The sequence below is a fragment of the Xyrauchen texanus genome, chromosome 5 (assembly GCF_025860055.1).
Source record: "Xyrauchen texanus isolate HMW12.3.18 chromosome 5, RBS_HiC_50CHRs, whole genome shotgun sequence".
Taxonomy (NCBI): Eukaryota; Metazoa; Chordata; class Actinopteri; order Cypriniformes; family Catostomidae; genus Xyrauchen; species Xyrauchen texanus.
In genome coordinates this window covers 23,127,675-23,142,360 of record NC_068280.1, presented here as the reverse complement: position 1 = coordinate 23,142,360, position 14,686 = coordinate 23,127,675, and the positions used below count along the sequence as shown (strand labels likewise).

General features: G+C 43.6%; 1 protein-coding gene across 3 annotated transcripts in view; it reads left to right on the top strand.

Annotated features, from left to right (window-relative positions):
- Positions 1-249: 249 nt before the first annotated feature.
- Positions 250-14,686, top strand: part of wbp1lb (WW domain binding protein 1-like b) — a 37,559-nt gene continuing 23,122 nt past the window's right edge. For all 3 annotated transcript variants that reach the window (XR_007970501.1, XM_052126070.1, XM_052126069.1), the window contains exon 1: positions 250-547. Coding sequence is in view for 2 of the 3 variants with exons in the window: in XM_052126070.1 (XP_051982030.1) it covers positions 488-547 (60 nt within the window). In the remaining variant the exon portion in view is untranslated. The remainder of the gene's footprint in view (positions 548-14,686) is intronic.

Here is a 14,686-nt window from a genome sequence, read left to right as displayed (position 1 = left end):
CGCCTTGGTTTGAAAAACTAAATAACTACATTTATACCATGTAGCTCATATCAAGTCAATCAAATACCTTTGAATCCATTCAAATCTTATAACCTTTTATAAAACACGATGATGGTATTGGATGAAAGCATACTAGCAATTTCAAAGAGATCAACCTAAACACGAAAACTAAGTCAGCAGTGCGCTCGGTGGGCGGAGAGAAGCACAATTTGTCCCATCACGGTGCAGGATATGGTTGCTCCACACCCAGCTGTGCCTGAACTCTCATTCGCGCGGACGGGCTTGTGAAACAGTCGGAGGCAGCCAGTGGCACGGAGCTAATGCGGCAGTTCAACTGCTGTGCCTTTCCTCGTGCTTCAATAACACATCAAGAAGGCAGTGCACGAGCGAGCCATTTAATGTCTCGATATGGTTAATGACCAATAAATATACTTATACCTGAACTGTTGTCAACACTGTGACAATCTAATGTTCAAACGTGTTTAAAATGGGCTTATTTTTATATATCGTTGGATCTGCCAACCCAACCGAGGCTAGTGTGGACGAGGTGAGAAAAAAAACTTGTGTCAAACTTTATATTGCTGGTTGTTGTGTACGCTGCAGTCTACCACTTGTCAATCGTTGGTCGCCGATTTAACGTTGTGCATATTTTGTGCAGTTTGTAGCCCATGCTAACATGTTTACGTTTTCCACAGCATTCAGCCAACGTTTTATTGCTTTTGTCATTTGATACATCTGTTTGTTCGTAGTCTTGCGTGCTATCCAATAGTCTTGCGTCAGGTCAGTCACGGAAGTTTAAGGGCCGTGTCTCATAACTTAGTGAACCGCCTAACTAGACAACATTTTTAGGCATCATATGCCGTTCCGAGTCACTAAAGTTTAACTGACATTTTTCATTGATTAATTTAGAAGAGGCTTTTTCAAAAGCGATTTGAAAAATGTTGGAACCTATGACGCGTTTAAATGCGCAAAAGTTACGCACCTATGATGCCCAAAGTGCTTTCTTGGTATGCATTTCACAAGGTTCTTAAGACTCCTTGGGCCAAGTTCAATAAACAAAAGTTTGCAAAGGCTAGCAATTCAACTGTGACTTACATATTCTGAGACTTAAGTTGTGGCTGTAAAGTCAATTGATCCTATGCCATTTCATTGAACTAGATTGCACCTGTTGTCATTCATCAAAAGCTAAGGGATCAGTTATGGTTGAACATTGAGAGAAACTAAACGAACTAATGATTCAGCACTTCAGTAAGCATAATCTACTAAAGACATTTGGCACATATTTGATTCATCCTTTTCTTTTTCAAAGGTCTATGCATTTGTGAACACTGGTAGATAATCACCTCCTTATCTGTAGTTCAAAGGAATACATTTATCACAAAAATGTGCTGAGAGAAGTGGTCTGGATGTGTTTTCTGATTTGGCCTTTTGATTGGTCAAGTTGCAACACAATCCCCTGGTAATAATACCCTTTCAATTATCAAAGTGTTTTCTAAACTTCAGCATCAACAGCATTTGTGGCATAGTATTGATTACCACAAGAATCATTTTGACTTGCCTCACCTTTTCTAAAAAAAAAAGAAAGAAATGTAAAATCTGGGTTACATTGAGGCTCTTACAGTGGAAGTGAAAGGGGGCCAATCTGTAAATGTTAAACTCACTATTTCAAAATTATAATTACAAGGCATAATCCGTATGCATGTTAACATGATTTTAATGTGATAAAATCGCTTAACCTTTCCGTGTGTATGTGTGTGTGTGTGTGTGTGTATATATATATATATATATATATATATATATATATATATATATAAACGCTGATTCTGATGTCAACAAACCCTAAAATGACAGTCAAAATGGCAATTTAAACAACTTTTCAGCTCATAATACAAGTTTTAACAGACCATTGTTACTCTCCTTTCTGGGATGGCTACAAATCCCTCCCCCCCCCCATTTGGCAAATCGGACCACAGTTCCGCGTACAGGCAGAAACTGAAACGGGATGCACCCACCCTCAGAACGATCCAGTGCTGGTTGGACCAATCAGACTCTGCGCTACAAGACTGTTTTGATTACGCGGACTGGGAGATGTTCCGATCCGCCTCTGATGATGACATCGAGGTTTACGCTGACAGTGTAACGTGTTTCATCAGGAAGTGCGTAGAGGATGTTGTTCCGACCAAAACAATACGGATATACCCCAACCAGAAACCATGGGTTAACGGCGATGTTCGCTCGGCACTCAATGCGCGGACCTCCGCTTTTAATTCTCCTAACACGGAGGAGCGTAAACAAGCCAGTTATGCCCTCCGTAACACCTTCAGTGCAGCCAAACGCCAGTACAGGCACAAGCTTGAAGGTCAGTTCAACACCACTGACTCTGGAAGTATGTGGCAGGGAATTAACACCATCACGGACTACAAACGGAATAAAGACTCCGCCATGAACATCGCTGTGTAAGCCCGTTTATCGGTCCAATGACGGTCTCCAATAATACGGGTGAAGGTCTCTGCGTTGTTACTGTCTTTCTTGTTACGCAACACAATATTAAATGAAATACATTTTCTCTTATGTATTACCTCGTTATTTCATCTGACTCCATAAATGAAAAAGGTTTTTAATGATATCTGAGTATCATTAAAAGTGAGCGAATGTTTGATTATTCTTTTAACTCCTTTAATTATATTTTACCCGTTTAGATTAAGAAACTATGTCGCTTTGAGGTCCTCCCGTGTTTTCTCTACACCGCGGGTCTCACGATCACAAGCGGCCAGTATTGGATCATCAAACAGAGGTAATTGCTATATACCTGAGATCGGTTACGTTCACGTATACACAATCAAAGATACTTCAGTATAACCCCATGGAATTGCATACACTTGAATGTAACTTAACGTTTTCTTCAGTAGAGGTCACGGCCACTATTACAGATGTAAGTTGACCAACATAACTTCTCTTATAATAGCTTTGGATTGGCCATGCGTGTTTTCCCACGTACACTTATCTGGAGAAACATCAAATTAAAACAGAGGTTAGACACCCGAATTTAGATTGGTCAAGCAGCTTTTGCTGTTCTAAACGGAAATTCCCTTTTTGTCTTTGCAAACCAAGTACACTTGAATCGATGCCAAATATTAGTCGTCACTAATCTGACGCAGACTTGCGGTAACATACGAATCGTTTAATCTGTTTGGGAAACACAATGTCAGAGTCAGTCAGAATAAAATCAAATGTTGACAATTTATTGACCAGTTAACATAATCAATTCATCAATTCCAATTAGACAGTGGTAAGTCAAAGTTAGACATTTTATCAAAACATAAGAAATTCGAATTGCAATCACCTGAAATAAACTACAAACAGTAAACTGTTTGGGATCGTCTGATTACAGAGAGCCCTGAGCAATGTGTCGCCTTTCCTTAAATACCCAAACCATGGACAAAGGGGATTTTGGGAGTGGTTAGGTTTGAAAGTCCTGGGGACATACTTCATTAACATACAAGCAGGGATGGAGACAGACCTCCAGAATTATAAAGCATTTGGCAAAGACCTTATAACTTTGCTGTCATTAAGTTTACAAACCTGGGGATAAGAGCACTATACCAGACGCACTGAGACATTTTAAATGATTCCAAACATGTTACACTAGTTACATTATTTGTATACATCAGATATAGACTTTTGTTACATACAGAGCTTAGGTGATTCTGAGCTGGATGGGGGAGAGAGGAGAGAATGGGACAGATGTGGAATGGCAACAATGAGGTGTGAATTTGCGATCTTCGCTCAGTGGGGTGTGGTGCCTCAGGAAGAGTTGCTAATTGCGAGAAAGTTAGTTTGTTGATTTTCTCAAAGATCATACATTTGCTCTTTGCCTTTGAATGCAAACACATTGGCACCCTGCCTTACAGTTGCATCTCTCCTGGGCGAACTTAATACATTTTATGCTCGTTTTGAGGACAATAACACCACCCTCGCGGAGAGAGTATTCGCGGATGACGCTACGGAGGTTGGTTCACTCTCCGTCTCTGTTGTGGATGTAACCCGATCCTTGCGACGGGTGAACATCCGTAAAGCCGCAGGCCCAGACGGCATTCCGGGCCGCGTCATCAGAGCGTGCGCGAATCAACTGGCTGGTGTTTTTACGGAAATTTTCAATCTGTCCCTCTCCCTGTCTGTAGTCCCCACATGCTTCAAAACATCAACCATTGTACCTGTACCGAAGCAAGCCACAATCACTTGCTTAAATGACTGGCGCCCTGTTGCTCTGACCCCCATCATCAGCAAATGCTTTGAGAGGTTAATCAGAGATTACATCTGCTCTGTTCTGCCCACCTCTTTGGACCCATTGCAGTTTGCCTACCGTAACAACCGCTCCACTGATGATGCCATTGCATGTACACTACACACTGCTCTCTTCCATCTGGAAAAAAGGTACACATATGTGAGAATGCTGTTTGTAGACTACAGCTCAGCATTCAACACCGTAGTGCCCTCCAAGCTTGATATGAAACTCCGGGCTCTGGGCTTAAACGGCTCACTGTGCAGCTGGATCCTGGATTTCCTGTCAGGCAGACGCCAGGTGGTTAGAATGGGCAGCAACACCTCCTCATCACTGACCCTCAACACTGGAGCCCCGCAGGGCTGTGTTCTTAGCCCTCTCCTCTATTCCCTATACACGCATGACTGTGTGGCAACACATAGCTCCAATACCATCATTAAGTTTGCTGACGATACGACGGTGGTAGGTCTGATCACTGACAATGATGAAAGAGCCTACAGAGAAGAGGTGCACACTCTGACACGCTGGTGTCAGGAGCACAACCTCTCCCTCAACGTCAGTAAAACCAAGAAGCTTGTAGTGGACTTCAGAAGAAAAGACAGAGTACACAGCCCCATCACCATTAATGGAGCACCGGTGGAGAGAGTCAGCAGTTTCAAGTTCCTCAGTGTCCACATTACTGAGGAACTCACATGGTCCGTCCACACTGAGGCCGTTGTGAAGAAGGCTCACCAGCGCCTCTTCTTCCTGAGACGGCTGAGGAAGTTTGGAATGAACCACCACATCCTCACACGGTTCTACACCAGTACTGTAGAGAGCATCCTGACTGGCTGCATCACAGCCTGGTACGGCAATAGCACCGCCCACAACTGCAAAGCCCTGCAAAGGTTGGTGCGAACTGCCAGAAACATCATCGGAGGTGATCTTCCCTCCCTCCAGGACATATACACATGGCGGTGTGTGAAGAAAGCTCGGAGGATCATGGTCTGTTCTCACTGCTACCATCAGGCAGGCGGTATCGCAGCATCAGGACCCACACCAGTCGACTACATGACAGCTTCTTCCCCCAAGCAGTCAGAGTGTTGAACACTTGATCTATCAGGATCAATAATTAGCACTGCACTTTATTCATCTATAATCTCACACTGGACTGTCAACATATTCTCCTCAATTCAACTACTTATATATATATTTCATATACTCCCACTTATTGTATATTGTGTATTCTATATTGTGTGTATTGTCTACTGTACATTGTATATAATTATTGTGTTGTGTAAGTATGTGTACATTTGATATGTAAATTGTGTTGTGTAAGTATGTTGTTTATTGTAATTGGTATATGTCTCGTCACTGTCATGACTGCTATGTTGCTCGGAACTGCACACAAGAATTTCACCTACTGTTGCACTTGTGTACATGGTAGTGTGACAATTTTGATTTGATTTGAAGTAAAGTGCTTTTATAAAATTATAAGTTTAAAATGTTTGCTTGCTTAAACCCTCCAGAAACTGGCCCCATTCACTTTCATTGCAAGTGCCTCACTTAAACTCTTCCCTCCTTTTCTTTAAAAAAAAAAAAAAAAAAGTTTGCCGGTAAGTGAATTAGTGGTAATCATATTATGCCACATGCTGTTGATTGAGCTTAACTTGTATCGAACCTGGAATATTCCTTCAAGTTTAGAAAACACTTTTCTGATTTCTGATATCTGATTTACTTTCTGCTATGTGCAGAAACTAAACCTTTCAAACAAAACTCTGAATATCATTAAAACATTTGATATCAGTAACCTGGTAAATTTGCCAAAAAACAAACTCTGTGATTTAGTTTTCAAAAGCAGTCGTTTTATCATCACGGAATCTTGTGAGCACAACTCCGCTTCTAGGGGCACTGATAAAACATCTTGTGTGCGTGTACTCATGGAAGTTCCATTGAACCGGCCAATCAGGATTGCACTGAGTTGATCGAGAAAGCGTTTTCCAATTTTGTGTGCTATAAGCATCAGACTGTGGTTGGTTCGGCTGAGACATGTGACCATAGGTGCTGGTCATCTCGTTTCCCCTCTCCTCCATCCTCAAGCCCGTGACTGGAAACCTATCAGAGTCCATCATTATGAAGGACGTATCAATTCTCTAAATGCACCCCAAGGATCGAGGATGGAGGAAGCTTCCCAGGTATGCTTGAGCGAGGAAGCACCGGAGCATCATATGCAGAATACTTTTTGTCAAGCAACTGATGCATGCTTAATTGTCTTCCCCTTTTACATCTGGTACAATATTTTTAATTCAAGTTTCACCTTTACAGTTTAAATAAACCATATTTGACACATACAACATTGCATCTTGAATTATTTGGATTTATTGTGACTATATTGATAAAGTTTATATGACAACAGCAAGCACGCTGATATACTTCAGCTTCTCAAAAATGTGCTCTGAAATCAAGCTTGAGTGAGCAAGGACATTTCATTTTTCAAATACATCTTGCTTCGATTCCTCTGTCCTCCTTTCCTTCCATATTTGTTAGGGCTAGACGACTGGGACAGAGCATCTCCAAAATGGCAAGTCTTGTGGGGTGTTCCCTGTATGCAGTGGTTAGTTCCTAACAAAAATTGGTCCAAGGAAGGACAACTGGTGGATTGGCGACAAAGTCATGGGCGCCAAGGCTCTTTGATGCGTGTGGGGAGAGAAGGCTAGCTCGTCTGGTCCAATCCCACAGAAGAGCTACTGTACAGAAATTGCTGAGAACCTTAATGCTGGCCATGATAGAAAAATCTCAGAATATACAGTGCATCACTGTTTGCTGCATATGGGGCTGTATAGCCACAGACCTGTCAGAGTGCCAATACTGACTCCTGTCCACCACCTAAAACGCCTACAATGGGCATGTGAGCACCTGTTGTCGTGGAGCAATGGAAGAAGGTGGCCTGGTCTGATGAATCATGTTTTCTTTTAGATTGTGTGGATGGCTGTGTGCATTGTATACCTGGGGAAGAGATGGCTTAAGGATGCACAATGGTAAGAAGACCGGCTGGTGCAGACCGTGTGATGCTGTGGGTAATGTTCTGCTGAGAAACCTTGGGTCCTGGCATTCATGTGAATGTTACTTTGACACCGATCACCTACCTAAAGATTGTTGCAGATCACGTACTCACCTTCATGACAACTGTATTCCCTGATGGCAGTGGCCTCTTCAGCAGGATAATGCGCCCTGCCACACTGCAAAAATTGTTCAGGAATGGTTAGAGTAACATGACAAAGAGTTCAATGTGTTGACTTGGCCTCCAAATCCCCCAGATCTCAATCCTATTGAGCATTTAGTGCTCAATTGAGTTGGACCAACAAGTCCGATCCATGGGTGCCCCACCTTGCAACTTTCAGGTCTCAAAGGATCTGCTGTTAATGTCTTGGTGCCAGATACCACAGGACACCTTCAGAGGTCTTGTGGAGTTCATGCCTCTATGGGTCAGAGCTGTTTTGGTGGCATGAGGGAGACCTACGTTATATTAGGCAGGTGGTTTTAACGTTGTGGCTGATCAATATGTGTGTGTGTGTGTGTGTGTGTGTGTGAGCGCGTGCATGCACATTCAGAAAGTATTCAGATCCCTTAATGTTTGTTGCAACTTTTTGCTAAAATGCTTTATTTTTTTCTTCATCAATCTACACTCCATACCCTATAAAGACAAAGCAAACAAAAAAAAAGATTTTTGATAACTTTTGCAAAATTATTAAAAAGAAAAAACTGATATCACATTGACAAGTATTCAGACCCTTTGCTATGACACTTGAAATTTATCACAGGTGCATCCCATTTCTCTGGATCATTTTGAGATGTTTCTACACTTTGATTGGAGTCTACCTGTGGCAAATTCAATTGATTGGACATGATTTGGAAAGCCACACAGCTGTCTATACAAGGTCTTGTAGCTGAAAATGCATATCAGAGCAAAAACCAAGCCATGAGGTCAAATGAACTGCTTGCAGAGGTAAAGATCTGGGGAAGACTACAAAAACCATTTAGTCTGCACTGATGTTTCTCAAGAGCACAGTGGCCCCCATAATTCTTAAATAGAAGTTTGGAGCAACCAGGAATCTTAACTAGAGCTGGCTGCCTGGGCCAAACTGAGCAATCAGGGGAAACGGGCCTTGGTAAGAGAGGTATCCAAGAACATGATTGTTGCTCTGGCCGAGCTCCAGAGATCATCTGTGGAGATGGGAGAAACTTGCTGAAGGACGACCATCACTGCAACACTCCACCAATCTGGGCTTTATGGCAGAGTGGCCAGATTGATGTGCCTCTTCAATGCAAGAATTTGCAAAAAAGCACTTAAAAGGACCCTCAGACTGTTCTAAACTAGATTCTCTGGTATGATGAATGAAGATTGAACTGTTTGGCCTCAATTCCATGCATCATGTCTGGAGGAAACCAAACACCGCTCATCTCCTGCCCAATCCCATCCCAACGGTCAAGCGTGGTGGTGGTAGTATCATGCTGTGGGTGAGTTTTTCAGCGGCAGGGACTAGGGGACTGGTTGGGGTTGAAGGAAAGCTAAATGCAGCAAAATACAAAATTGAAACCTTTTAATAAAAACCTGGTCCATGGTGTTTGGGACCTCAGACTGGGCCGAAGGTTCACCTTCCAACAGGACAATGACCCTAAGCACTAAGCCAAGACAACGTAAGTGTGGCTTAGGGACAACTCTATGAGTCCTTGAGTGGCCCAGACATGAACCCAATCTAACGTTTCTGGAGTTACCTGAAAATGGCTGTCAACTAATGGTCCTAATCCAACCTGACAAAGATAGAGAGGAACTGTATGAGGAGAATGGCAGAAAATCCCCAAATCCAGGTGTGCAAAGCTTGTCGCATCATACACCAAAAGACTTGAGGCTGTAATTGCTGCCAAAGGTGCTTCAACTAAGCACTGATTTAAGGGTCTGAATATTTATGCCAATGTGATATTTCAGGTTTTTCTTTTAAATTTGCAAATTTTATCAAAAATCTGGTTTTTACTTTGTCAATATGGGGTATGGAGTGTAGACTGATAATAAAAATTAAAGCATTTTAGCATTAGGCTGCAAAATGTGAAAAAATAAAGGGCTCTGAATACTTTCTGAATACACGGTGTGTGTGTGTGTGTGTGTGTGTGTGTGTGTGTGTGTGTGTGTGTGTGTACACTCACCTAAAGGATTATTAGGAACACCATACTAATACTGTGTTTGACCCCCTTTCGCCTTCAGAACTGCCTACGTGGCATTGATTCTACGTGGCATTGATTCAACAAGGTGCTGAAAGCATTCTTTAGAATTGTTGGCCCCTATTGATAGGATAGCATCTTGCAGTTGATGGAGATTTGTGGGATGCACATCCAGGGCACGAAGCTCCCGTTCCACCACATCCCAAAGATGCTCTATTGGGTTGAGATCTGGTGACTGTGGGGGCCATTTTAGTACAGTGAACTCATTGTCATGTTCAAGAAACCAATTTGAAATGATTCGAGCTTTGTGACATGGTGCATTATCCTGCTGGAAGTAGCCATCAGAGGATGGGTACATGGTGGCCATAAAGGGATGGAAATGGTCAGAAACAATGCTCAGGTAGACCGTGGCATTTAAACGATGCCCAATTGGCACTAAGGGGCCTAAAGTGTGCCAAGAAAACATCCCCCACACCATTACACCACCACCACCAGCCTGCACAGTGGTAACAAGGCATGATGGATCAATGTTCTCATTCTGTTTACGCCAAATTCTGACTCTACCATCTGAATGTCTCAACAGAAATCGAGACTCATCAGACCAGGCAACATTTTTCCAGCCTTCAACTGTCCAATTTTGGTGAGCTCTTGCAAATTGTAGCCTCTTTTTCCTATTTGTAGTGGAGAGGAGTGGTACCCGGTGGGGTCTTCTGCTGTTGTAGCCCATCCGCCTCAAGGTTGTGCGTGTTGTGGCTTCACAAATGCTTTGCTGCATACCTCGGTTGTAACAAGTGGTTATTTCAGGCAAAGTTGCTCTTCTATCAGCTTGAATCAGTCGGCCCATTCTCCTCTGACCTCTTGCATCAACAAGGCATTTTCGGCCACAGGACTGCCGCATACTGGATGGATGGATTCAGTTTGGAGTTCAGGAGATTGTCTTGACCAGGACCACACCCCTAAATGCATTGAAGCAACTGCCATGTGATTGGTTGATTAGATAATTGCATTAATGAGAAATTGAACAGGTGTTCCTAATAATCCTTTAGGGTGTGTGTGTGTGTGTGTGTGTGTGTGTGTGTAATATATATATAATATATATAATTACACACAAAAAACATTTTGGGTTTGCTATTCACAAGAAACATCTGCTGACGTGGACCATGCCTCGCAACAGAGATCTTAAACCTTAATGTTTAAACAGGCATAGCGTCATGACATCATGAAGAAAGCTGCTGCTTTCCAACAAAAACATTTTCTGTATGCCTTAATTTTGCCAAAGACCACCATGACACTCCACAACGCTACTGAAAAATGTTTTTGTGACCAATTAAACTAAAGTTGAATTGTTTGGAGAGAACACGCAGCACTATGTATGGTGTACCATATACCAACATGAAAACATCCCAACGGTGGAGGGAGCATCGTGATGTGTGGCTGCTTTGGTGCTTCATGATCTGGACCGCTTTCCATCATTGAGGGAATAATTAATTCCCAAGTTTATCAAGATATATTACAGGATAATGACCGAGTGGCTATGTGCCAGCTGAAGCTCAGTAGAAGTTGTACTTCTACTCGTACTCAGTAGAGTGAAATGAAATGAGCCCAGACCTTAACCCAATAGAGATACAGGGAATGACCTCTAGAGAGCTGTTTACATCAGACATCCTAAAAATGTGGCTGAGCTGAAGCAGTTCTGTAAGGGAAAATGGTCCAGGATTCCATTTGAACATTGTGAAGTTCTAATCCACAGCTACCAGCAACACTTGGTTGAGGTTATTGCGTCCAAAGGAGGGTCAAGCACTTAGTGAATCCTTGGGTTGAATTACTTTTTCCAAAGAACTGTGTTTAAGGTATGTGTTAAATAAAGACATTAATGGTGTGCACACGGTGTTTGCCTATACTGAAGATGAGTTCATGTTTTATGACCAATTAATGCAGAAAACCAGCTAATTCAAAAGGGTTCACATACTTTTTCTTGCCATATATATATATATATATATATATATATGTCACATACACATGAGTACCCCCAGTCAGTTTTACACAGTGAGGTATTGATATTCTATACTGATTAAGAAAACCGTAACACTGTATCAAAATAGTTTTGGGAGGGAAAATGTTTTGGTGTACAGTGTGTGGGGATGCCCCGCTCAGGGAGTGCAAGGGTGATACTGTGTGCAGAATGGCTCCAGACTGTGACCAATTGATTGCAAAAATAATTTAATATATTGTCGCCACTGGCTAGTCTGGTTGTGTGCGTTCATATGCGGTTTTATCAGATATCATCTCGTTAGTTATTGTTAGTCTCGCAACGCTTTTCACCCATTCTGGTTCTGACGAGCTTGCTGCAACGCACGCCACAACGTGTGAGAGAGTCATGAACAAATTACTTTTGAAATGGATCTTTTTCATGAATTGCCCAAAAAGAAGCTTTTTTTCAGGAGCTTAGGTTAACTGTTTGAATCAGATTCACTTTCGCAGCAGATCAGTCATCAGTGAGGTCACTACTGGGAGCGCCTTAATGTTGAAGTTTAGGAGCCAAGTAAATATTTTTTAGTTTGGAGCCCTGTTATCTCAAAGCACTTTCTTTTACAATAGTGGCAGGTGGTCTGTTCTTCCGTCCTCCATCTCTACCATCTAGGGTTGCTTCGGTACGATAGCAGCTCTGGTACCTCAGTATTGATTCTACCTCGATACTTGTCTCAGATTTTTTATGAAATTACACAGAAAATTACTTGTCTAAAATAACTTATATAAATTATGCCTTTTCTGAGGCTGAAAATTTGTGTTCTGAGATTATGCATTCTGAGCTTGTACATCAATTGTACAGAGCGGTTATCTAATGTAGAAAAGAGAATATAATGTGTTTGCAGCAGGATTAGCTGTTCAAATTTCTGTCTGTTGACCGATACGTTTTAATGATTTATGAGGCCAATGATACCTGTGTGTTAGAGCTGGACGATTAATCGTTAAAGATCACAATCTCGATTCAGACAGCCAAGCAATCTTATTTCTAAATGACAACGATTCAGCAATGTATATTAAAGTTTCAGTGGCATGCATTTGCAGGGCAGTCAAATTTAAATTTAAAAATTCACTTAGATGTGTTTTTTAAATGTTGATAAACTTTTATATGGCATCTACAAAACAGAGCGCTCCTGCATGAGACGCTGAATAAACTAAAACGCAATGGCCAAAGACGTTTGTCCAGCATAGTGCTTTACAAACTGCAGGGGGCAGCCACAATTAGCTAGGAGTGTGACATAATCTCTGTTCAGTATTTTAATAGCCACAGAAATACCAGCATTGCCAAGATATGACTAAATTTGCTACCCATACAATGTTTGATCATAGCTGGCTGCTTTCAGATGCTCGTGTGTGTGTCTGTGTCTGCCCATGCACTCGTGTCTTGTGATGAATGCAGCACTCCTATACGAGACTGTGCGCTGTTTTTAATCAAAATACCCCTCTTTAGGTGATATTAATGTAAAAACGGCTGTTAATGAATTAGCAGTGTTAACAGACGGGATTAAATCTGCTCTGTCTTGATGAGATATTAAAGCAAACACAGCCGTTAATGTGTAAGCAGACAGGACAAATTCTTCAAAATATTAGATCTATGTCGAAATATAAGCTGCTGCATGCTGTCTGTTATAGGCATTCAGGCATTTTTACTGCATCAAATCAGTATTAATGTAGATCTGTCACACAGTAAAGGTTGCCAAGTATTTAAGTAGTTTCTTTTTGCATTAAAAAAAAAAAAAAAAGTCCTCAACAACAGTTCTCTTACGAGAGGTTCTCTCGTATTGCGTAAGCTAGCTTACGCTACGGGAAAGATTCATCTTTTCTGAGATATTGAAGCCAAAAAATTATCCTTAATTTTTGTATCCATTGTCAACGCAGTGCGGCAGCTGCAGACCTTGAGCGGGCTAGCTAGCGAGCTCATAGGTTGCTCTGCGGCAACTGCTGCAGCCTATAGACGAGCTTGGGCGAACTCGCATCCAATGAGAGGCGTCCGCGCGCTCACTGCATCAAAGCCCGCCAAAAGGGCGTGACTAGAGTGCATATAAGCGTAGTTCGTAGGCTGGAACCCTGATTTTCATCTCTTCAGCGAAGCTCTCCGCATCGCTGACCTGGAAGCCGCGTCGCCGTTTGAGGGGCATCTAGCAAGCGTGGACAGCGCTAGAAGAAGCCGGCCGTCTCAGCCACCTTCAGCCATCCTGCGAGCTACGCCATCCGACGACGTATCCTTTTATTAAGCAAGCTAGTTCTCAAGAACTATTCACAAAAGAGTACGAGCGTCTTTTTCAAGATGCCTCGCTCCACTTGCGCCTCATGTCGCGCCCTTCTCAGCACAGGAGACCGCCACATCATCTGCGCTCTCTGCCTGGGACTGGGGCACGCAGAGCTCGCCCTCACTGAGGGCGGATGCGATTTCTGCGAGGAGCTACCGATGTCGACCCTGCGGGCTCGACTCGAAGCGGTCAAAGCAGAAACCGCCGCGCCGCCTTACCCTCAGCCGCGCAGGAAGAAGCGCCGCTCACAAAGGCTGCCGGAAACTGTGGTTGAAGCGACTGCCTCGCCGGAGCCTCTCCCTCGAGCATCGCTTTCACCCTCCCCGCCCCGGGACGCGCAGTTGCCGCCGAGCGGCCGCACTGCTGCCATCTCGGATGACGAGCGGAGGATAAGGGCTGCTGTTCCATCATGGCTTCGGACAGCGAGGAGTGGACAGGCTCCCAAGCCGCCTCCTCAGCCCAGGAATCCAGCAGGACCCGCGCCGGAGTCGAAGGGGAGTTAACACGCCTCCTCACACAGGCCGTCGACCGCCTCGGGCTCGAGTGGTCACCGCCCCTGAGCAGGCACCCAACAGACTCGACGGCTGCTTTCTTCAAAGCCATCGCCGCTCTACACCCGCGGCCCGGGCCGCTCCCTTCCTGCCGGAATTACATACGGAGCTTGCAAAGTCGTGGAACGCTCCGTTTTCAGCCAGGACCCGTTCACACGTCTCCACCTCTCTCGCGTCGGTGGACGGCGCCACTGAGAGAGGCTACTCCTCCATCCCCCGGTCGAGGACTCGGTAGCAGCACACCTTTGTCCGCCCTCCGCGAGATGGCGTTCCAAGCCTGTGCTCCCGTCTAAGGCCTGCAGAGCGACTTCCGCCTATGTTGGCCGCGCCTATTCCGCCGCCGGCCAAGCCGCATCTGCTCT